General features: G+C 42.6%; 1 protein-coding gene across 1 annotated transcript in view; it reads left to right on the plus strand.

Moving 5' to 3' along the window:
• The window catches only part of LOC105487964 (PDS5 cohesin associated factor A), a 170,830-nt gene that overhangs the window by 141,097 nt on the left and 5,462 nt on the right, over positions 1-24,271 (plus strand). The window contains exons 29-32 of the mRNA XM_071093702.1: positions 2,313-2,375; positions 3,396-3,541; positions 6,759-6,867; positions 14,309-14,661. Coding sequence (XP_070949803.1) covers positions 2,313-2,375; positions 3,396-3,541; positions 6,759-6,867; positions 14,309-14,661 — 671 coding nt within the window. The remainder of the gene's footprint in view (positions 1-2,312; positions 2,376-3,395; positions 3,542-6,758; positions 6,868-14,308; positions 14,662-24,271) is intronic.

Below are 24,271 nucleotides of genomic sequence, written 5' to 3' on the forward strand. Positions count from 1 at the left end.
GGGAGATGGTTTCAGGATGAAACTGTTTTACCTCAGGTCATCAGGCATTAGTTAGATTCTCAAAAGGAGCACACAACCTAGCTCCCTCGCATGCATAGTTCACAGTAGGGTTTGTGCTTCTGTAAGAATCTCATGCTGCCATTGATCCGACAGGAGGCAGAGCTCAGGTGGTAATGCTTGCTGGCCAGCCACTTACTGCCTGCTGTGCATCCCAGTTCCTAACAGGCCGCAGACCCATGACCTATAACCCATACTGGTCTGCGGCTCATGGGTTGGAGACCCCAGCTTAGAGAATTATCCAAATGCACATTCCAAGAAATAAACGGAGCTTCCTACTTTGAATGCCGTACTTTACTAAAAGTTTGCTAAAATGTAATGATTTTTATTATTTAGTATTAAACACTTAACTGTGCCTTGCTTTTGATAGAAATAATGAGAATTGCAAAAGTATGCTCTCTAATTGAATCCACTGATCTGTATAAAAATTTTTTTTGTTTTTGTTTTTGTTTTTGTTTTGTTTTGTTTTGTTTGTCTCTGTCACTCAGGCTGGAGTGCAATGGCTTGATTTTGGCCCACTGCAGCCTCCAACTCCCTGGCTCAAACAGTCCTCCTACCTCAGCCTCTCAAGTAGCTGTGACTGCAGGCATGTGTCACCACACCTGGCTAATTTTTTAACTTTTTTGTAGAGAGGTAGTTTCATCATGTTGGCCAGGCCTCAAACTCCTGGGCTCAAGTGATCAACCCACCTCCAGCATCCCAAAGTGCTGGGATTACAGGCATGAGCCACCATGCCCAGCCTGTAAAATGCTCTTAAGTGAGCTGTTGAATTAAAATTAATCCTGTTGTTGACCCAGGACCATCATGAATAGAATAATACCTGAATAGAATCTTCGTAACAGTGGTGATACCATCATCAAGAATTAAATTCCTGCATGTCACTACACCTGTCTGGCCTCATAAATAACAATTTTTGTGGTTTTTTTTCTTTTGATATTTTCTGTGTTGTAGTGTTTTAGTCTTCTTAATAGTAACTTATAGGTTTTTCTGTTTTCAGTATGCAGCATTCCTTATTTTTCTAACATGTTGCTTTCAATGTGTTATAAATTCATAAATACTAGAAAACTAGGTTTGTGAAGTTAGTGAACCTAGTGAAGCTATAGTATATCTTTATGAATGAAGTGAATGAACTTTGGTACACAGGTTTCTTGATGTTTATTTTAGCTACATAGAAGACTGTGCAAAAGAAATGATACGGCTTTGCCTAGCACACATGACAAAACTGTGATTTCACACTTTGTTCTTTCCTACTTCTGTGAAGGTAAATTTAATACAATTAAAAAATATTTTTTAATGGGATTACTTAAAACTTATTTATATTTCCTGAGTTTAGTAGCTGGTTTTGCTTCACTGACACAACGTTGTGGTTTATTTGTTTGCCATTTTCAGATATTAAGCAGGAAGAGGCATCAAGAGATCAAGTTTGAACTCCTAATTTGTATATAGATACAGCTCTCAAAGTGCTATCATTTTCCACATTTCGTTTAAATCGTTTATTTACTTGTTAATATCACAGCTGTCAACATAATTCACTTAATTGTATTTTGACAGTTGGTCTACTTATGGTTCTAAGAAACAGTTTTATGTGTTTTTTGTTGTTGTTTTTGTTTGTTTGTGTTTTGAGATGGAATTTCACTCTTGTCACCCAGGATGGAGTGCAATGGCACGATCTTGGCTCACCACAACCTCTGCCTCCCAGGTTCAAGTGATTCTCCTGCCTCAGCCTCCTGAGTAGCTGGGATTACAGGCACATGCCACTCGGCCCGGCTAATTTTGTTTTTGTAGAGACGGGGTTTCACTGTTGGCCAGGCCAGGCATGTCTCAAACTCCTGACCTCAGATGATCTGCCCACTTTGGCCTCCCAAAGTGATGGGATGAGGCTCACAGGCGTGAGTCACCACACCCACCCCGAGTTTATGATGTGGTGGAATTCAATGAATAAATTTAACGAATAAACTGCATTGAACCATATGAAAACATGGGTGTGCTTTATTTATGGTGTGATTTAGGAAATTTATCTTTGACATTTGCCTAAGTGTGTGTGCCATCAGTTTAATTTAAAGCTAGACTTATGGTATGGCTTGTTAAATGTTTCGTTTGTTTGACGAACTGGTATATGTGTTAGCACAAGTGTATTTATTATTGCAAGGCACAATACCTAAAAAACCTTATTGGGATAATCAAAATACTCATGTTCCCTTTGATTGATGTTTCTTTTTTCTTTTTCTTTTTTCTTTTTTTTTTTTTATTAATAGGACTTCTGTAATGATAAGAGTTATATTTCAGAAGAGACAAGAGTACTTCTGTTAACAGGAAAGGTATTACGTACTTAATAATTTTGAGATCTTTGTTTCATGTGTATATTGCTTCTGCTATTCCTAGAAATACCTTTAAATGACCACTAGGTTATATAGTTCCTGATTCTTAGGGATCACATTATGGATTTAAAGCATCTAAAGCAGCCATGCTTTTAGACTTTTTCTGCCAGCAACCACTCTTCTGAATTGCCACTGTGTGTTCTCATCAGTAATGTTAAGCACAGTTTATTTACAATTCACAAAGAAGGCTTTCCTGGGAAATGCTATAACCAACTTAGGTATATAAGATAAAAGAAATAATTTTATACTACTAATGAATTAGATAATTCATGTTCTATATAAGTAATACGGTGACACCTAGAACAGCAAAAGGAAATTTAGTTTTTTGTAAACAATTCCTAAAGTATTACTCTCTATATATATCTCCAATAGTTTGTTTATAGGAGTGTTTATTATGTATTTTGCTGTATTTTAGGGGAACTTTGTATTTTGATTGAATAATAAAGGATAAATCAATATTACCTAGTTATTATTAAGTAGAGATACGCTCATGACTTTTGATTGTATTAAGGCAGCCAAACACAATTTTACAGAATGAACTTTTTTTTTTTTCTTGAGACAGTCTCATTTTGTCGCCCAGGCTAGAGTACAGTGGTGTAATCTCAGCTCACTGCAACCTCCACCTCCTGGGTTCAGGCAATTCTTGTGCCTCAGTCTCCCAAGTAGCTGGGGCTACAAGCTTATACCACCACACCTGACTAATTTTTATGTTTTTGGTAGAGGTTGGGTTTCACTGTGTTGGCCAGACTGGTCTTGAACTCCTGGCCTCAAGTGATCCACCTCCCAAAGTCCTGGGATTTATAGTCAGGAGCCACTGTGCCTGGCCCAGAATGAACATTTCTGATAAATTTAACTAATTAGCATTTAACAATATCTCTTACTTTTGTCTAAATTTACATGTATACATGGTAAGATATAAACGTGTGTGTTTTGCGGGGGGTTTTTTCTTTTTGTTTTTAGCCAAAGCCTGCTGGAGTACTAGGTGCGGTAAATAAGCCTTTATCAGCAACGGGAAGGAAACCCTATGTTAGAAGCACTGGCACTGAGACTGGAAGCAATATTAATGTAAATTCAGAGCTGAACCCTTCAACCGGAAATCGATCAAGGCAACTTTTCTCTCCAATTATTTTGTTACTAGCACTCACTACTTGGTTTATCTTTTATTCCTAAAGCGCTGTCTCATAAAATAGTCTTCTGTCGTTAGAGGTGTTCTGATACAAAATAATATTGATGGATTTTAGTATTTTCTTTTTCTTTTTTCTTTTCTTTTTTTTTTTTTTTTTTTTTTTTTTTTGATACGAAGTCTCGCTCTTGTCCCCAGGCTGGAGTGCAATGGTGCAATCTCGGCTCACTGCAACCTCCACTTCCCAGATTCAAGCGATTCTCCTGCCTCAGCCTCCCAAGTAGCTGGGATTACAGGTGCCTGCCACCACGCTGGGCTAATTTTTGTATTTTTAGTAGAGACAGGGTTTCGCCATGTTGGCCAGGCTGGTCTCGAACTCCTGACCTGAGGTGATCCACCCCCTTGGCCTCCTTGGCCTCCCAAAGTGCTGGGATTACAGGCATGAGCCACCACACCCAGCCAGTATTTTATTTTTTTCTCAATTTTATGTAATTATTTTTTTTTTAAGAGACAGGGTCTCACTTTGTTGCTTAGGCTAGAGGGTAGTGGCAGGATCATAGCTCACCATAGCCTCAGACTCCTGGGCTCTAGGAATCTTCTCGCTTCAGCATCCCAAGTAGCAGGGACTACAGGCATGCACCACCAACCCCCAGGCAATTTTCTTTTGTACTTTTCGTAAAGATGGGGTTTCGTCATCTTCCCCAAGTCAGGCTCAAGTGATCCACCCACTTCAGCCTCCCAAAGTACTGGGATTACAGGTGCAAACCACCGCACCCAGGCACATTTTAGTATTTTCAATGAGGAAATGAAGAGTGTACTGCACACTTTGAAACTATTAATATATAGCATTCTAAGTGTGTAGAAAAGTTAACAGAAAATAATATAAGAATTAATACAACCAATTTATATCAAAATGCTTTTTTTAATATTTTTGAGACAGAGGGTCTCTGTCCGTCACTCAGGCTGGAGTGCAGTGATGGGATGTCAGCTCACAGCAACCTTCACCTCCCGGTTTCAAGTGATTCTCGTGCCTCAGCTTCCTGAGCTTATAGGCGCACACCACCACTCCCAGCTAACCTCTGTATTTTTAGTAGAGACGGGGTCTCACCGTGATTGCCAGGCTAGTCTCTGCCCGCCTTGGACTCCCAAAGTGCTGGGATTACAGTCATGAACCATCACGCCTGGCCCAAAATGTTTATTTTTTATACATAAGAAAATTCAACGCTTAGGAAAACTATGAAAACATAACTTTTAAATAAAATGAAATGCTTTTTAATTTTTAACTCAAATTAGTATAGGAGAGCTGGGTATAGTGCATTACGGCTGTGATCCCAGAACTTTAGTAGGCCAACGCAGGATTATCACTTGAGGCCAGAAGTTCAAGGCTAAAGTGAGCTATGATGCCACTGCTACCCTCCAGCCTGGGTGACAAAGCAAGACCCTGGCTCTTTAAAAAAAGAAAAGGCCATGTGTGATGGCTCACACCTGTAATCCCAGCACTTTGGGAGGCGGAGGAAGGATAATCACTGGAGCCCAGGAGTTCGAAACCACCCTGGGCAACATGGGGACATACACTTGTAGTCCCAGCTACTTGGGAGCTCAGGAGACAGAGGCAGGAAGATCACTTGAGCCGAGGAGTTCTAGGCTATATCAGGTATGATTACACAATTTCATTCCAGCCTGAGTAAGACCCTGTTTCTTTTAAAAGTATAGGATAAGTTTACATTGTTCTTACATTTTCCACTTATAAAAATATTCCATGTTTGTTTTAACATACTAAGTATTCAGTGTATTAGCTACTACATAAGAATTTCTACCTGCAATTTTTTTCATAAACATAATTATTTTGATACATAATAATTGTGCATATTTATGGGGTGTTTGTGATATTTTGGTATATGCATACCATGTATAGTGATCAAATAGGGTAATTAGGATATCTGTCACATCAAACCTTTTTTTTTTTTTTTTTTTTTTTTTTTTTTGAGAGGGAGTCTCACTCTGTCGCCCAGGCTGGGGTGCAGTGGCCGGATCTCAGCTCACTGCAAGCTCCGCCTCCCCGGGTTCACGCCATTCTCGTGCCTCAGCCTCCCGAGTAGCTGGGACTACAGGCGCCCGCCACCTCGCCCGGCTAATTTTTTGTATTTTTTAGTAGAGACAGGGTTTCACCGGGTTAGCCAGGATAGTCTCGATCTCCTGACCTTGTGATCCGCCCGTCTCGGCCTCCCAAAGTGCTGGGATTACAGGCTTGAGCCACCGCGCCTGGCTGTCACGTCAAACCTTTATCATTTCTGACTCTACTCGTAGGAACGTTTAATATTGTGGTTTTTATAGATATTGTTCTTACACATGAAATCTTAAGAATAAACTCAACCAGTGATGTTTTAAACCACTTTTCGCAAAAATGAAGCCCAAGATATAAAATCAATTAATGTGGTTTAAAGAATAGTGGGGCCTCAATTACCTACCAAATAGCCTCTTCTGACAGCCCCCTTTTTTGTAGAACACTATGGAAATGACAACTATACTATGGTCTGTGGTTTTATTTTTGTTTTAGGATTTTCTATTCCCAAAAGATAAAGTTTACAATAGTTGTATTATTTTGTCTCTTGACAATTAACCCTTTTATCAGGTAGTCTTAGGCAGTCATTTCTGTCTTAATGTTATTAAGACAAAATGGAAATAGATACCACTTTATCAAAGCTAAATGGAAAATTTTTTTTTTTTTTTTTTTTTTTTTGAGATGGAGTCTTGCTCTGTCACCCGGGCTGGCGTGCAGTGGCTGGATCTCAGCTCACCGCAAGCTCCGCCTCCCGGGTTTACGCCATTCTCCTGCCTCAGCCTCCCAAGTAGCTGGGACTACAGGCGCTCGCCACCTCACCCGGCTAGTTTTTTGTATTTTTTTTAGTAGAGACGGGGTTTCACCGCGTTAGCCAGGATGGTCTCAATCTCCTGACCTCGTGATCCGCCCGTCTCGGCCTCCCAAAGTGCTGGGATTACAGGCTTGAGCCACCGCGCCCGGCCGGAAAATGGTATTTTTAAAGCAATAGTCTATAACTACAGAATATCCGAGTCTTGCTATTGTTGCTTCATTTGTCCAAATTTCGAAACCATCCTAAGCCTTTTTTTATTGGTTTAGGTGAGAGAGTGAACTTTCTCTTCATGGAAATATGAAGTCTTGGTTTATTTGTCTTAAACAGGGAACAGAGTTCAGAGGCAGCAGAAACTGGAGTTAGTGAAAATGAAGAGAACCCTGTGAGGATTATTTCAGTCACACCTGTAAAGAATATTGACCCAGTAAAGAATAAGGTAAAGTTAATTTTTTTTTTTTTTTTTTTTTTTTTTGAGACTGAGTCTGGCTCTGTCACCCAGGCTGGAGTGCAGTGGCCGGATCTCAGCTCACTGCAAGCTCCGCCTCCCGGGTTTACGCCATTCTCCTGCCTCAGCCTCCCGAGTAGCTGGGACTACAGGCGCCCGCCACCTCGCCCGGCTAGGTTTTTGTATTTTTTTAGCAGAGACGAGGTTTCACTATGTTAACCAGGATGGTCTCGATCTCCTGACCTCGTGATCCGCCCATCTCGGCCTCCCAAAGTGCTGGGATTACAGGTTTGAGCCACCGCACCCGGCCAGTTTTAAAATTTAACAAGTGGATTTTTTCCATGGAGATTATGACAGTTTTTCCATAGGGGTAAGAAATCTATAGCCAACATGTTAATCCACATGCTACATTTTAAACTTGTGTGTATTACCACCCCTGGCTATACTTTGTTACACTTTCCAAAAATGATTCGGCTTACCTCCATCCACTTTATTTTATAAGAATTTATGTGGTCTGGCTGGGCACAGTGACTTACACCTGTAATCTCAACGCTTTGGGAGGCCAAGGAAGACAAATCACCTGAGGTCGGGAGTTCAAGACCAGCCTGGCCAACGTGGTGAAACCTCATCTCTACTAAAAAAAAAAAAAAAAAAAATTACCAGGACGTGGTGGTTGGCAGCGAAATCCCAGCTACTCGGGAGGCTGAGGCAGGAAAATCTCTTGAGCCCAGGAGGCAAAGATTGCAGTGAGCCAAGGTAACGCCATTGCACTCCAGCCTGGGTGACAGAGAGAGACTCTGCCTCCAAAAAAAAAAATTTATGTGGTCACCCATAATGGTATCCTTTTCCTATACTACCCATTTCAACTCTTTTAAAGAATAGGAATTGAGGCCCGGCACGTTGGCTCACGCCTATAATCCCAGCACTTTGGAAGGCTGAGGTGGGTGGATCACGAGGTCAGTAGTTTAAGACCAACCTGGCCAACATGGCGAAACCCAGTCTCTATAAAAGTAAAAAAATTAACCGGGCATAGTGGCAGGCACCTGTAATCCCAGCTACTCAGGAGGCTGAGGCAGGAGACTTGCTTGAACCCAGGAGGCAAGACTCTGTCTCAAAAAAAAAAAAAGGAATTGAGAGTTTTTGAAATCTTTCAGAAGTTTATTGATTCATACCAGTGATCAGCCCTTTACTTTGTTTCTACTGTGTTTTTAAAAGTTCATTTTGGCCTGGTGCGGTAGCTTACACCTGTAATCCTAGCACTTTGAGAGGCAGAGGTGGGTGGATCACTTGAGGTCAGGAGTTCAAGACCAGCCTGGCCAACATGGTGAAACCCCCGTCTGTACTAAAAATACAAATATTAGCTGGGTGTGGTGGCGCACTCCTGTAATCCCAGCTACTCAGGAGGCTGAGACAGGAGAATCACTCGAACCCTCAAGGTGGAGGTTGCAGTGAGCCAACATCATGCCATTGCACTCCAGCCTGGGCAACAAGAGTGAGACTTGGTGAATCACTTGAAGTGAAACCCTGTCTCTGCTAAAAGTACAAAAAATTACTTGTCTGCCGTCCAAGCTACTTGGGAGGCTAAGGCACTAGAATCACTTGAACCCGGGAGGCAGAGGTTGCAGTGAACCGAGATTGCACCACTCACTGCTCTCCAGCCTGGGCAACAGGGTGAGACCCTGTCTCAAAAAAAAAAAAAAAAAAGACCAGGCACAGTGGCTCACACCTGTAATCCCAACATGTTGGGAGGCCAAGGCAGGTAGATCGCCTGAGGTCAGTAGTTCCAGACCAGCCTGACCAACATGGTGAAACCTCATCTCTACTAAAAATACAAAAGTTAGCTGGGTATGGTGGTATGCACCTTTAATCCCATCTACTCTGGAGGCCAAGGCAGGAGAATTGCTTGAACCTCGAAGGTGGAGGTTGCAGTGAGCTGAGATCATGCCACTCCAGGATGGTCTTGAATGCCTGACCTCAGGTGATCTGCCCGCCTCAGCCTCCCAAAGTGCTGAGATTACAGGCGTGAGCCGTGCTTGACTTTTTTGTTGATCTTTAAACTATACCACCCAATTTTGTTTTGTTTTGAAACTGGATCTCACATGCCCAACCCAATTTCTTAATTTTTTGACAGGAGAGAAAGGAGTCATGCATAATTGATAGGAGCATCACACAGATCTGACTTTTGCCTCTTTTTTCTGCTACTCACTGGCTGTGTGTTGGCTAGAGCAGGTTGCTTGATTTCTCTGGTCTTCTATTCAGTTGTTTTTGTTTTGTTTTGTTTTGTTTGTTTTTTGAGACGGAGTCTCACTCTGTCACCCAGGCTGGAGGTGCAGTGGCACAATCTTGGCTCACTGCAACCTCCACTTCCCGGGTTCAAGCAATTCTCCTGCCTCAGCCTCCTGAGTAGCTGGGATTACATGTGCGCACCACCATTCCCAGCTAATTTTTTTTTTTTTTTTTGAGACAGAGTCTCGCTCTGTCACCCGGGCTAGAGTGCAGTGGCCAGATCTCAGCTCACTGCAAGCTCCGCCTCCCGGGTTTACGCCATTCTCCTGCCTCAGCCTCCCGAATAGATGGGACTACAGGCGCCCGCCACCTCGCCCGGCTAGTTTTTTGTATTTTTTTTAGTAGAGACGGGGTTTCACCGTGTTAGCCAGGATGGTCTCGATCTCCTGACCTCGTGATCCGCCCGCCTCGGCCTCCCAGAGTGCTGGGATTACAGGCTTGAGCCACCGCGCCCGGCCTCCCAGCTAATTTTTGTGTTTTTAGTAGAGACAGGGTTTCACTGTGTTGGCCAGGCTGGTCTCGAACTCCTGACCTCGTGATTCACCCACCTCGGCCTCCCAAAGTGCTGGGATTACAGGCATGAGCCACCGCATCTGACTCAACTGTTATGAAATTGGTAATTTATCTCAGTAAGAATGGCTTGAAAATACTATTAAGTATCCCCCCTCCCCCGCCACCCAGGATCATATTCTTGAAGTGCTTATCTTTTTATTGCTCGCCATATACTTACGGTGGTCATCAAATATTTTAGGTATTACCCTTGCATACATGAAATATACTAGGATTATGCAGTTACACCACAGTAGCTTAACTTTTCCTATCCAAACTCTCATTTTCTGAACTCAGCTACATGAGGATACTTTCTGAAATGGAGTCTTGCTCTGTCGCCCAGGCTAAAGTGCAGTGGCACAATCTCAGCTCACTGCAACCTCCACCTCCTGGGTTCAAACAATTCTCCTGCCTCAGCCTCCCAAGTAGCTGGATTACAGGCATCTGCCACCGTGCCCGACTGATTTTTGTGTTGTTAGTAGAGATGTTGTTTCACCATCTTGACCAGTCTGGTCTTGAACTCCTGACCTCATGATCCACCCAACTCGGCCTCCCAAAGTGCTGGGATTACCATGCGCACCCAAGGTTACATTTTTAGATCAATCTCTTGCTATCTAAACTCTTTTTGCTTGGGGTTTGAAACACAGCATGTCAATGGATTCAGGTAACAAGTTACCTCTTACTATCAAAATTCTTAGAATCCAGATACCAATAGATTAGAATATTGTGGGATCCTTTTGTAAAATTAAGCAGTCTTGACTTAAACAAACTTACATACAAAAATGCATATTGCCGTAGACATTGAGTTACATCATATACTTACAATACTTACTAAAGGGTGGTACATTTGCAAAGGCCTAAGTGTTTATCTAGTACAACCAGCAATCTGTTACCTTTATGGCCTTTTCCTAAAAGTCTATGTAATTTTGAAATTGGAAATTTAAATTCTAATTTCTATTATATCCAAACCTTCCTTTCAGCTTGATCTGTAATATTGCTCCAAACCCTTATTTCAACTTTCTTTTCTTTTTTTTTTTTTTTTTTTTTCTGAGACAGAGTCTCACTTTGTTGTCCAGGCTAGAGTGCAATGGCATGATCTCAGCTCACTGTGGCCTCCACCTCCCAGGTTCAAGCGATTCACCTGCCTCAGACTCCCGAGTAGCTGGGATTACAGGCACCTGCCACCACACCCAGCTAATTTTTATATTTTTAGTAGAGACGAGGTTTTACTATGTTGGCCAGGCTGGTCTCAAACTCCTGACCTCAGGTGATCTGCCTCCCTCAGCCTCCCAAAGTGCTGGGATTACAGGCATGAGCCACTGCACCCGGCCCTCTTTTTTTCTTTTTCAACAGTTTAATCTTATTTTCACATTTGTATACACATATACTTTCCCTTTTTTTCTACTATGATGTCGCAGTAAATATTGTTTATAAACTTATTGTGTGTAAAATAATAAAATATACACACAAGCAGCCGGGTGTGGTGGCTTATGCCTGTAATCCCAGCACTTTGGGAGGCTGAAGCAGGCAGATCACGAGGTCAGGAGTTCGAGACCAGCCTGCCCAATATGGTGAAACCCAGTCTCTACTAAAAATACAAAAAATTAGCTGGGCATGGTGGCATGCTCCTGTAATCCCAGGTACTCATAAGGCTGAGGCAGGAGAATTGCTTGAACCTGGGAGGCGGAGGTTGCAGTGAGCCAAGATTGTGCCACCGCACTCCAGCCTGGATGACAAGAGCGAAACTCCGTCACCAAAAAAAAAAAAAAAAAAAAAAAAGACATATATATATACACACACACACACACACACACACATACAGAAGCACACTTACTGGTGCTTTTATTTCTGTGGGCTGAATATCTCAGAGTAGTATTAGTGGGTCAAAGGATAAATGCATTAGAGCTTTTAGATATTTCCATATTGGTTTCGTGAGAGATTGGAACACTTGACATTTCTAGCAGCAGGGTATGAGAGTACTTTCTTCTCTGTATACCAACAACAACATGTTTCACGATTCATTTGAATTTTTTTCTGTCTCCACTTACCAGATCTAATGCCCTGCTACTTTAATTTGCATTTCTCTGACTGCCAGTATGTTTATTGACCATTTGATGTGCTGTTCTGTAAATTGCCTGTTCATATTTTGCCCATTTTAAACTTGTTATCCTTGTCTCATCTAACTCAGCTTCTTTACCCTGTTAGCACACAGGTGTGTGCTTAAGTATTTACCTTTTTAAAAATCAGTTACCTACCGTACTAACCTATATGAAGAACCATACCTGTTTTGTTCCTCAATCTATGCCCAAGAACCCCCACACCTATTAAACTTTCAGTTGAACAAGTGGTTCCTACTCCAGGTTAAAACCTTGATCGTGTTTAGACCAATACTTGGTCGTGTTGTTGATCTGTTCCGTTATGTCCAGCAGTCGCCATCATTCCCGAAGATGACTTTGCATATTTCTTCTCTGATCCGTTATGTATTGTTTTCACAGTTCAATTCCTGCAAGCCGTCTTACTCTTGTCCTTTCATGGATTATCTGTTCACCAAAGTGAGGCTTAACATTAAAGGAGACTCCAGGCTGGGCACGGTAGCTCACGCCTGTAATCCCAACACTCTGCGAGGCTGAGGCAGGTGAATTGCTTGAGTCCAGGGGTTTGAGAACAGCCTGGGCAACTGGGTGAAACCCCATCTCTACTAAAAATAGAAAAATTCGCTGAGCATGGTGGTATCTGCCTGTAGTCCCAGCTGCTAGGAACGCTGAGGTGGGAGAATGACTTTAGCTGCAGTGAGCTGAGATTGCGCCACTGCACTCCAGCCTGGGCAACCAGAGCGAGGTCCTATCTCAAAAAAAAAAAAAGGAAACTCTAAAGTAAAACACTGATTTGTGGGTTTTCTCACTTAAATTGTTACTCCTGGGAATTTTCTTTGAACTAAATTTTCTTGAAACATGGAAGATTTGTCATTTATTTTCCCTTGTCTTTCTGGGAATATTTTCTGGGGAAAATGAAAATTAGTTAATTAAAAAGATTTAATCTAATTTTTTCGATGATTGTATTACTCTCTTTCTCTTTAATCAATTAGAATTATGTCAGTTAAAATAATAATTTCTGTGTTTTGTTTTGTTTTGTTTTGTTTTTGAGACAGTCTTTCTCTGTCACTCAGGCTGGAGGGCAGTGGCATGATCTCAGCTCATTGCAACTGGGATGAGATGAAAAGTTAAAGAACTTCACGTTACAGAACTACAAAGATTATTATACTTAGATGTACTTATAGACAAAGAAAACATTAATAGCATGTAGAATTCTGAAAATACTTTTCTTTTAAAAAGTGACAGATTTAGTACATACCATCAATAAGAAGAGCCTTTCATTTGGGTGGAGTGTAACAACAAAACCAAGTAAATTTTATTTTTCAAGTACTATTTGTGCTTTATATATATATATTTTTTTTTTTTTTTTTTTTTTTTTTTTTTTTTTTTTTTTGAGACGGAGTCTCACGCTGTTGCCCAGGCTGGAGTGCAGTGGCGCGATCTCGGCTCACTGCAAGCTCCGCCTCCCGGGTTCCCGCCATTCTCCTGCCTCAGCCTCCTGAGTAGCTGGGACTACAGGCGCCCGCCACCGCGCCCGGCTAATTTTTTGTATTTTTAGTAGAGACGGGGTTTCACTGTGGTCTCGATCTCCTGACCTTGTGATCCGCCCGCCTCGGCCTCCCAAAGTGCTGGGATTACAGGCTTGAGCCACCGCGCCCGGCCTATATTTTTATTATTGCAATTTTTTTCTTCCCGAGACAGAGTTTCACTCTTGTTGCCCAGGCTGGAGTGCAATGGTGCAATCTTGGCTCACTGTAACCTCTGCCTCCCAGGTTCAAGCTATTCTCCTGCCTCAGCCTCCCGAGTAGCTGGGACTACAGGCATGGGTCACTACACCTGGCTAATTTTATATTTTTAGTAGAGACGGGGTTTCTCCTTGTTGGTCAGGCTGATCTTGAACTCCCAACCTCAGGTGATCCGCCCTCCTCGGCCTCCCAACGTGGTGTGATTACAGGTGTGAGCCACCGTGCCAGGCCTGCAATTACTATTCTGAGATAAGATCTCCCTTTGTCACCCAGGCTGAAGTCCAGTGGCATAATCTCTGTTTACTGTAACCTCAGCCTCCCAGGCTTAAGCATTCTTCCCACCTCAGTCTCCTAAGCAGCTGGGACTACAGGCATGAGCCACCATGCCCAGCTAATTTTTAAAATTATTTGTAGAGGTAGGATCTCACTATGTTGTCGAGGATTGTTTGGAACTCCTGGGCTCAAGCGATCCTCCCGCTTTAGCCTCCCAAAGTGCTGCAATTACAGGCGTGAACCACTGTTCCAGCCTTTGCTTTTTAGTGAGCATTTATAGAGCACATTATATATGCTATTCACCATGGTGGGTACCAGACACAGTCACTCTCCTCAAGGAGCTTACTTTCCTAATGTGATGTAAGCAGTTAACTGGAAGCCCTCGAATCCAGACTCCTTTAAAATACTTTCAAAACACTCTTTTCTAATAGAGATTATTAATATTTAAGGAATTTGTGTTTATGGAATTGTTTTGTGCTTTTTTAGGAAATTAATTCTGATCAGGCTACCCAGGGCAACATCAGCAGTGACCGAGGAAAGAAAAGAACAGTAACAGCAGCTGGTGCAGAGAATATCCAACAAAAAACAGATGAGAAAATAGATGAATCGGGACCACCTGCCCCTTCCAAACCCAGGAGAGGACGTCGACCCAAGTCTGAATCTCAGGGCAATGCAACCAAAAATGATGATCTAAATAAACCTATTAACAAGGGAAGGAAGAGAGCCGCAGTGGGTCAGGAGAGCCCTGGGGGTTTGGAAGCAGGTAATGCCAAAGCACCCAAACTGCAAGATTTAGCCAAAAAGGCAGCACCAGCAGAAAGACAAATTGACTTACAAAGGTAATGTATGCCATTCTTCCTGAAGTGGGAATTTAGACATTCTGTTTTATTCCTAGTATATCCTTAGTGCCAGTCACCCCAACACCTAAGCATTTGAGAGTGAAACCTGCATCTGGTTTTCCTGGGTCAGTTTATAATAGCATCTGTTATTACCTCATAACCTCCAGTTTTAAGGCACGAATTTGCAGAAAAATCTTTTTTTCTTTGTGTAATTTTTTTTAGTATATGGTATTTTGATATTTCTATTTTCGTTAACAAGACAAGTATTTCTTTCGCTTAGTGCCTTTCAAGTGGTTGCAGAGGTTTACATAAAATAAGGGCTGCCTTTTGGATACAATTTCCCATAATGGAGAAAACAGTCATGAAATGTCAATAGGTAATAGGCCCCACTCTTTAATTCTTCATTAATTCTAACACAGGTCAACAACTTACATCTTCCCCACCCTGCCCAGAGAAACAGCTTACCAAACTGTTCATCTTTGATCATTCTTGGGCTGAGATTTCAGACTTTTCCTTTTGGAAATCTAGAAGGTGGCTCCTTTCACCTTGGCCTTAGAACTTAACTCGTCCTCCTTTTTTCCTTACATACCTAACTCATTTACCCCTGAAATTAGACTGCAGGTATTTGAGTTCCTTCTAGGGAAGAGTCCCAGATTTGATCAGCTCAGGATACCCCCACTATCCTGCTTCATTATTTTTATAAAACTCAATGTCAGGCCAGGCGCGGTGGCTCATGCCTATAATCCCAGCACTTTGGGAAACCTAGGTGGGTGGATCACCTGAGGTCAGGAGTTCAAGACCAGCCTAATGAACATGGTAAAACTCCATCTCTACTAAAATTAAAAAAAAAAAAGAAAATGCAGAAAGTTAGCCAGGTGTGGTGATGCGTGCCTGTAATCCCAACTACTTGGGAGGCTGAGGCAGGAGAATCACTTGAACCCAGGAGGCAGAGGTTGCAGTGAGCCAAGATTGCGACACTGCACTCCAGCCTGGGCAACAGAAGGAGACTCTGTCTCCAAAAAAAAAAAAAAAAAGTCACTGAAGCATATGTATAAAAACATTTAAAATATTGTCATTTATGAGCTGGGCCCCGGTGGCTCACACCTGTAATCCCAACACTTTGGGTGGCCAAGGCGGGCAGATCACCTGACGTCAGGAGTTTGAGACCAACCTGGCCAACATGGTGAAACTCCGTCTCTACTAAAAATACAAAAAAAAAACCTGGTCATGGGCATGGGCACCTGTAATTTTAGCTACCCAGGAGGCTGAGGCAAGAGAATTGCTTGAGCCCAGGAGGCAGAGGTTGCAGTGAGCAGAGATTGCGCCATTGCACTCCAGCCTGGGCAACAGAGTGAGACTCCATCTCAAAAAAAACAAAAAAATTAGCATTTATGAAATTCTGAAATTTTGAACTATTAAATTTCTACATCATCTAAGTGCCCTCTTGGCAACCTTTCGCATCCTCTCATGGCATCTGATCCAGAAGGCTCAAACCTGATATGAGTACTAGTGTGTTTCTCCTACTCACTTCTGTTTCTATTAACTAGTAAGTGTAGTAATGGAAAGCCAGTCTTAGGGGCAAATTTTACATGACTTTCTTCTCAAACCTGGACTTTCATTGAACCTCTGCTTCCCTTTTTCATTAGTATGACAGTATGTGTCTTAAAGGGTTCCTCTAAGAATTAAATGGATCAGTAAATATAAAGAAAGCACCTAGCAAAAGGCCTAGTACAAAATAAATGCCCAACTGTTATCGTTACTGTTTTGAATTCTAGTTTCCTTACCCCTTAACATACATTTTTCAGTTATAAGAAGTTGAATATTTCCCTGGAGATTGCCAAAATTCTCTAAACAGTTTCAAGAGATCTGTCCTTTTCTTCACCTACACACAAAAAAGTACTAATCATCACACACAGGTTACCTAAGCCACCTGACCTTACCTACCATTAGCTGTCCCTGTACCATCTGACTAAAACGTACAGATACATTCTTGAGGCCAGGTGCAGTGGCTCATGCCTGCAGTTGCAGCACTTTGGGAGGCCAAGGCGGGCGAATCATCTGAGGTCAGGAGTTTGAGACCAGCTGGCAAACATGGAGAAACCCCGTTTCTACTAAAAATACAAAAATTAGCTGGGCATGGTGGTATGCACCTGTAGTCCCAGCTACTCGGGAGGCTGAGGCAGGAGAATTGCTTGAACCTGGGAGGCAGAGGTTGCAGTGAGCCAAGATCCGGCCACTATGCTCCAGCCTGGACGACAGAGTGAGACTCCGTCTCAAAATTTAAAAAAAAAAAAAACAGATACACACTTGAACCCTGAAAACTTTTTCAGTAGCAATTAGACCTTCTCTTGTTTACAGCATTGTAAAATGCATTGCTTTGCTTTTAGCTACACTATGTGCCCCAGTATCATCAAACGGCATTTGGCCTTCTCTTTACAGAGTGAAAAGGCACATTAGAGATCTTAAATATGCCAGTAGTAGATCAATGGGCAGCGTGTCATTCAGAATACGGTATTCTGTGATGGTGTTCTAGTCTCAGTGGCAATGTTTATGGCCAGATGCGGTGGCTCACACCTATAATCCCAGCACTTTGGGAGGCCAAGCCAAGGTGGGCAGATCATTTAAGGTCAGGAGTTCAAGATCAGCCTGCCCAATGTGGTGAAAGCCTGTCTGCACTAAAAATACAAAAAAATTAGCCACGTGTGGTGGCATACCCCTGTAATCTCAGCTACCCGGGAGGTAGAGGTTGCAGTGAGCAGAGATTGTGCCACTGCACTCCAGTCTGGATGACAGAGTGAGACTCCATCTCAAAAATAAATAAAATACAAAATTAGGCATGATGTTGTGTGCCTGTACTCAGGGGACTGAGGTGGGAAGATTGCCTGAGCCTGACACTGAGGGTAGTGGGGATAGGCTTTAGTGTTTAATGGGGATGGAGTTTCAGTTGGGGAAGGTGAAAAAGTTATAGAGAGGGATGGTGGTAAAGATTGTACATAATATAAATAATTGACCGCTTCAGAAAGGTCATGGAAAAGTGGAGTTAAGAGATAAAAACATAAACTTTATTTCTCAACATAAGCTCCATCAACTTCAAGACACTTTTGTAAGCAATGATAAAAGCCATTTAGTCCATCCCCAAAGAACTGAGCATCCGTTTAACCATTTCAAACTGTTTTTTTCATTATTGACCAAAAGAAATTGGTACTCTTTAAAGATTTTTTTAAGATTAAGACGCAAAAAGAAGTCAAAAGGAGCCAAATCAGTACTGTAAGCGGGATGCCTAATGATTTCCCATGGGAACTCTTGCAGAATTGCCCTTGTCTGGTTAGAGGAATGAGCAAGAGTGTTGTCATGGTGGAGGAGGACTCTAGTGAAGCTTTCCCGGGCATTTTTCTGCTAAAGCTTTGACTTTGATTGAACACTCATAATCAGATGTTATCATTTGTTGGCTTTCCAAAAACTCAATAAGCAAAATGCCTCGAGCATCCCAAAAAACTGTTGCCATGACCTTTACTCTTGACCAGTCTACTTTTCCTTTCACTGGATCACTTGACCACTTTCACTTCTTAGTACCCTTTTTTTCTGAGACAATATCTGACTCTGTTGCCCAGGCTAGAGTGCAATGGCATGGTCTTGCCTCACTGCAGCCTCAACCTCCCTAGTAGCTGGGACTACAGGCACATGCTGTCATGCCCTGCTAAATTGCTTTGATTGTGCTTTGTCTTCAGGATTGTACTGGTAAAGTCATGTTTCAGTTCCCATTGCAGTTCTTTGAAGAAGTGCTTTAGGATCTTGATCCTACTTGTCTAGACTTTCCATCAAAAGCTCTGCTGTTGTCTACAGCTGATCTAGGTGCAAAGGGTCTTAACAGCCAGTGAGTAGAAAGCTTGCTTAATTTTAATTTTTCAGTCAGAATTTTGTAAGCTGAACCAATTGAAATGACCACAGTGTTGACTATTGTTTCTGCTTTTTTTGTCAGTCCTCTTGAATTGGCAAAAACAAGATGAATTTTTTTCCTCATAAATTAATGTGGAGGGCATGATGTTCAACATCGGCTCAACCTTTCCTGAAGCAATTTATCCAGCTGGGCATCATAGTTCATGCCTATAATCCTACCACTTTGGGAGGCTGAGGCTGGCAGATGACTGGAGCCTAGGAGTTTGAGACCAGCCTGGGCGATACGGCAAAACCCCATATCTACAAAAAAAAAAAAAAAAGAAAAATTAGCCAGCTGTCTGGTGTGTGCCTATAGTCCTGGCTACTTCAGAGGCTGAGGTGAGAGGATCACCTGAGCCTGGGAGGTCAAGGCTACAGTGAGCCATGATCATGCCACTTCCTCACTGCCCCCTAGCCTGGTTGACAGAGGATACCCTGTCTCACACACACACACACACACACACACACACAAAATTTACCAATTTTAAGCTACTGATTTCTTTGGGGCATTGTCCCCTAAACTTTTCCTAAAGCATCAATGATTTCACCATTCTTGTACCCAAGCTTCACCAGACATTTGATGCTTTTCTTGCTTCAATTTTAGCAGAATTCCTATTGCTCTGATAGGGACTCTCTTCAAACATTTTTGTTTTTTTTTTTTTGAGTCGGAGTTTCACTCTTGTTGCCCAGGCTGGAGTGCAGTGGCACGATCTCAGCTCACTGCAACCTCCGCCTCCTAGGTTCAAGCGATACTCCTGCCTCCATCTCCCTAGTATCTGGGATTACAGGCACCCGCCACCACACCCAGCTAATTTTATTTTATTTTTTTTTTTTGGTAGAGATGGGGTTTCACTATGTTGGCCAGGCTGGTCTTAAACTCCTTGACCTCAGGCAAACCACCCACCTCGGCCTCCCAAAGTGCTGGGATTATAGGCGTGAGCCACCGTGCCCGGTCTCTGCACAACTTTTTTGAGAGACCAGTCTCACTCTGTCACTGAGGCTGGAGTGCAGTGGCACCATCATGGGTCACTTTGTTCTATGAGAGCACTGAGGCTCAAGCAGTCCTCTTGCCTCAGCCTCCCAAGTAGCTGGGACCACAGGTGTGCACCACAATGGCTGGCTAATTTCTTTTTAAATCTTTTGAGTCTTGCTGTGTTGCCCAGGCTGGTCTCAAACTCCTGGACTCAAGCAGTCTTCCTGCCCCCGCCCTCAAACTTTTCAAACATTTTCAGTGCTTCATACTAGATCCTGTTGAGATGTAACAAGTTAGTATGAGTTTATTTTGGTGCAAAAAAAAATTTTTTTTTGAAATCCATGCATAATTATTTCATAACATCCATTTTCCATGAACTTTTTGAAGACCCCTTATATTCTTGTTTTGGGTTTTTGTTTTGTTTTTGAAATGGAGTCTTGGTCTGTCACCCATGCTGGAGTACAATGGGGAGATCTCAGCTCACTGCACCCTCTGCCTCCTGGGTTCAAGGATTCTCATGCCTCGTCCTCCTGAGTAGCTGGGATTGCAGATGTGCACCACCACGCCCGGCTAATTTTTGTTTTTGTAGTAGAGACGGGTTTCACTGTGTTGGGCAGCCAGACCCCTAATATTCTTTTTTTTTTTTTTTTTTTTTTTTTTTTGAGACCGAGTTTCACTCTTCTTGCCTAGGCTGGAGTGCAATGGTGTGATCTTGGCTCACCGCAACCTTCGCCTCCCAGTTCAAGCAATTCTCCTGCCTCAGCCTCAGCCTCCCTAGTAGCTAAGATTACAGGCACGTACCACCAACCCTGGCTAATTTTGTATTTTTAGTAGAGACGGGGTTTCTCCCTGTTGGTCAGGCTGGTCTTGAACTCCCCACCTCAGGTGATCCGCCTGCCTCAGCCTCCCAAAGTGCTGGGATTGCAGGTGTGAGCCATCGCGCCAGTCCCTTTATATTCTTAATGCCATTAAACTCTGTACTTAAAAATTGTTAAAATGATAAATTGTATTTGATATATATTTTATCACAATTTTAAAACTTACTGTGTTAAAAAACAGCTAACAGTAATATAGTGCTTATTATAAGCCAAGCTCAATAATAAGCTCTTTGTGAACCCATGGTATCCTTAAAACGACTCTATGGCTGGGCACGATGGCTCACACCTGTAATCCCAGCACTTTGGGAGGCCAAGGCGGCAGATCACGAGGTCAGGAGTTCAAGACCAGCCTGACCAATATGGTGAAATCCCCTCTCTACTAAAAACACAAAATTTAGCCGGGCATGGTGGCACGTGCCTCTAATCCCAGCTCAGAAGGCTGAGGCAGAAGAATTGCTTGAACCCAGGAGGCAGAGGTTACAGTGAGCCAAGATCGCACCATGTACTCCAACCTGGATGATAGAACAAGACTCCATCTCAAAAAACAAAAACAACTCTATGTGGCTTAGTACTGTCATTCTCCCCAGTACTGTCATTTCCTCCTCAAAGTGGAGGAAACCCAGGTATAAAGGGCTATATAGCTTTTGATCCCTTATATAAATGGGATTATAGGCGTGAGCCATTGCACCCAGCTGAACACAGTTTTAGTAACTAAGTAAAAACAGTAGTTTATTTGAAATAATCACCAGTTAAATTAGATCAACTCTACTCATCTTTTTCACCTCTTTTGGTAGTATATGCGAACAATATCCTTGCATTTTAGGGTCAGAGAGGAAAACCGAGAGATAGATCAGATGTTTTTGAAAGTGGCATACTTTAATTGAATGTAACACCCAATGCCAAGAACAAGACTGGGGTGAAAATTAAAAGTTAAATTAAAAGTTAAACTTTTGGCCGGGCGCGGTGTCTCAAGCCTGTAATCCCAGCACTTTGGGAGGCCGAGACGGGCGGATCACGAGGTCAGGAGATCGAGACCATCCTGGCTAAAACGGTGAAACCCCTTCTCTACTAAAAAATACAAAAAACTAGCCGGGTGAGGCGGCGGGCACCTGTAGTCCCAACTACTCGGGAGGCTGAGGCAGGAGAATGGCCTGAACCCGGGAGGCGGAGCTTGCAGTGAGCTGAGATCTGGCCACTGCACTCCAGCCTGGGCAACAGAGCAAGACTCCGTCTCAAAAAAAAAAAAAAAAAAAGAAGTTAAACTTTTAAAAATTAAAAGTTCAAATGGGCTGGGCATGGTGGCTCACACCTTTAATCCCAGCACTTTGGGAAGCCTAGGCAGGCAGATCACTTGAGGTCGGGAGTTTGAGACCAGCCTAGCCAACATGGTGAAACCCTATCTCTACTAAAAATACAAAAATTAGCTAGGCGTGGTGGCACACACCTGTAATCCCAGCTACTTGGGAGGCTGAGGCAGGAGAATCGCTTAAAACAGGGAGGGAGAGGTTGCAGTGATCCAAGATCATGCCAATGCACTCCAGCCTGGTCAACAGAGTGAGACTCTGTCTCAAAAAAATGAAAATTAACAAAAATTAGTTCAAATGGTATTTGGTACTATAACAAGACCCTGTCTCTACAAAAAATTTAAAAAGAAATTAGCCAGGCATGGTGGTATTCACCTGTGTGGTCCCAGCTACTTGGGATGCTGTGGCAGGAGGACTGTTTGAGCCTTAGCGTTCATAGCTCCAGTGGGCCATGATGGTGCCACTGTACTCCAGCCTGAGTGATAGGTGCCTGGCATCTGTATTAGTAGTGACAGTAGGAGATGTTTTATGAGCAGATATCTGACCTGCCAACATCCATTATGAAGCAAGTACCACACTATATGAGCGGTAAGGAAATGAAGACCTGAAAGGACTTTGCTCAGGTCACTTGGCTAGTGCTACACAGGGCATGGCTTAAGATCCCAGCATGTCACTTATTATCTGGTCTGCCTCACATACTGCTCACAACAGTAGCTGCAGCTGTGTTTCTCCTCTAATTTATTAATTTATGTAGCATTTGGATTTTTTTTTTTTTTTTTTTTTTTTTTGAGACGGAGTCTCGCTCTCTCGCCCAGGCTGCAGTGCAGTGGCTCCATCTCAGCTCATTGCAAGCTCCATCTCCTGGGCTCACACCACTCTCCTGCCTCAGCCTCCCAAGTAGCTGGGACTACAAGTGCCCGCCACCACACCCAGCTAATTTTTTGTATTTTTAGTGGAGACGGGATTTCACCGTGTTAACCAGGATGGTCTCGATCTCCTGACCTGGTGATTCGCCCACCTCGGCCTCTCAAAGTTCTGGGATTATAGGCGTGAGCCACCGTGCCTGGCCAGAAATTTCTTTTCTTTTCTTTTCTTCTTTTTTTTTTTTTTTTAGATGGAGTCACCCAGGCTGGAATGTAGTGGCACAATCTTGGCTCACTGCAACCTCTACCTCCTGGATTCAAGCAATTTTTCTGCCTCAGCCTCTCTAGTAGCTAGAACTACAGGTGTGTGCCACCACACCAGCTAATTTTTGTATTTTTGTAGAGATGGGGTTTCACCACATTGGTTAGGCTGGTCTTGATCTCCTGACCTCATGATCCACCCACCTCAGCCTCCCAAAGTGTTAGGATTACAGGTATGAGCCACCACACCCAGCCTCAGCTGATGTTTTGAATGTCCTTCAGTTGAATGGTCAAAATCCTGAAAGTGCTAACTATTTTTATTTCATGTGGAACTGCAGCTTCCACCTTGCTACAAGATTCTAAACATAGCTCTCATAAACTGCTAGTATTCCCTGTGAGTGATTTGACATTCCACCTGCATTTTCGTGAGACCTGGTGAGGATCATCCTGTTCAGGTTTTATATCATTACAGTTTCAACCAACTAACTGGTAAGAGAAGACATAGAGGTGCCAAACCCGAGAGCAGTCAAACACATTACTGAGCTACAGATGAACCTAGGATGATAGAATTAGCTCTCCTTAAGGGCCTTACTTTGTGGAGTCTGATGTGGATTGCTGCACTAAGTTCAGCCCTGGGTTTTACTTGATAAATAAGGCCTGGCACACTTGTGCTTCTCTGTGTGTCTGCATTCTAACCCCAGATGCCCAATTTATCAGTCTTATTTTTCCTTGCATGATTCTCCACACCTTTCACTTGCTTTATTTTTCACTTCCCAGATGATCATTTCCTGCTCTGATCACAACTCTGCAGTAATAGCTCAAAAGAGCTTACCTCCTAACCTCACCCCAGTCTTTTATAGGTGCTCTTTTGTCGATCTGAGTACAGAATCCCCCCCCAGAGTGGTACTTCACACCAGCACCACCTCCAGAAAGCTTGTCCAGTTGTATTACTTGGTATTTGCTATCATATTTTATGATTAATCATTAATTAGTGAAAATCATTTTTGAGGCCCTAGTATATGCCAACTACAATTTACACTTTAGGTTTGTTAACTTCATTTCATCTTCAGCTCTTCTAGATAGATTTCTGATGTGTTAAGCTTCTAGAGCCATTTTAATACCACAGCCATAACTTCTAATATGTGGCAAGTGCTAACCCTTGTAGAATTCCTCTTACTAGGTTTTTTTACTCACAACATTAGGTCAATAATGTTTATTTTTAGCTTGATTCCTGCCTATATGGTTCAAGGATACTTTATACCACCAAAACAGAGAGAGGATACGCAAAATCCTACTGGCCTCAGTTTTAGCTGGGAGTTGATGCTGAGGGTTTTAACTTGTAAAGTTAACATTAGAATTTTTAGATCGGATTTTTGTGGTAAATGTATTCTCTCA

Source organism: Macaca nemestrina, chromosome 3 (genome assembly GCF_043159975.1).
Source record: "Macaca nemestrina isolate mMacNem1 chromosome 3, mMacNem.hap1, whole genome shotgun sequence".
NCBI classification, from domain to species: domain Eukaryota; kingdom Metazoa; phylum Chordata; class Mammalia; order Primates; family Cercopithecidae; genus Macaca; species Macaca nemestrina.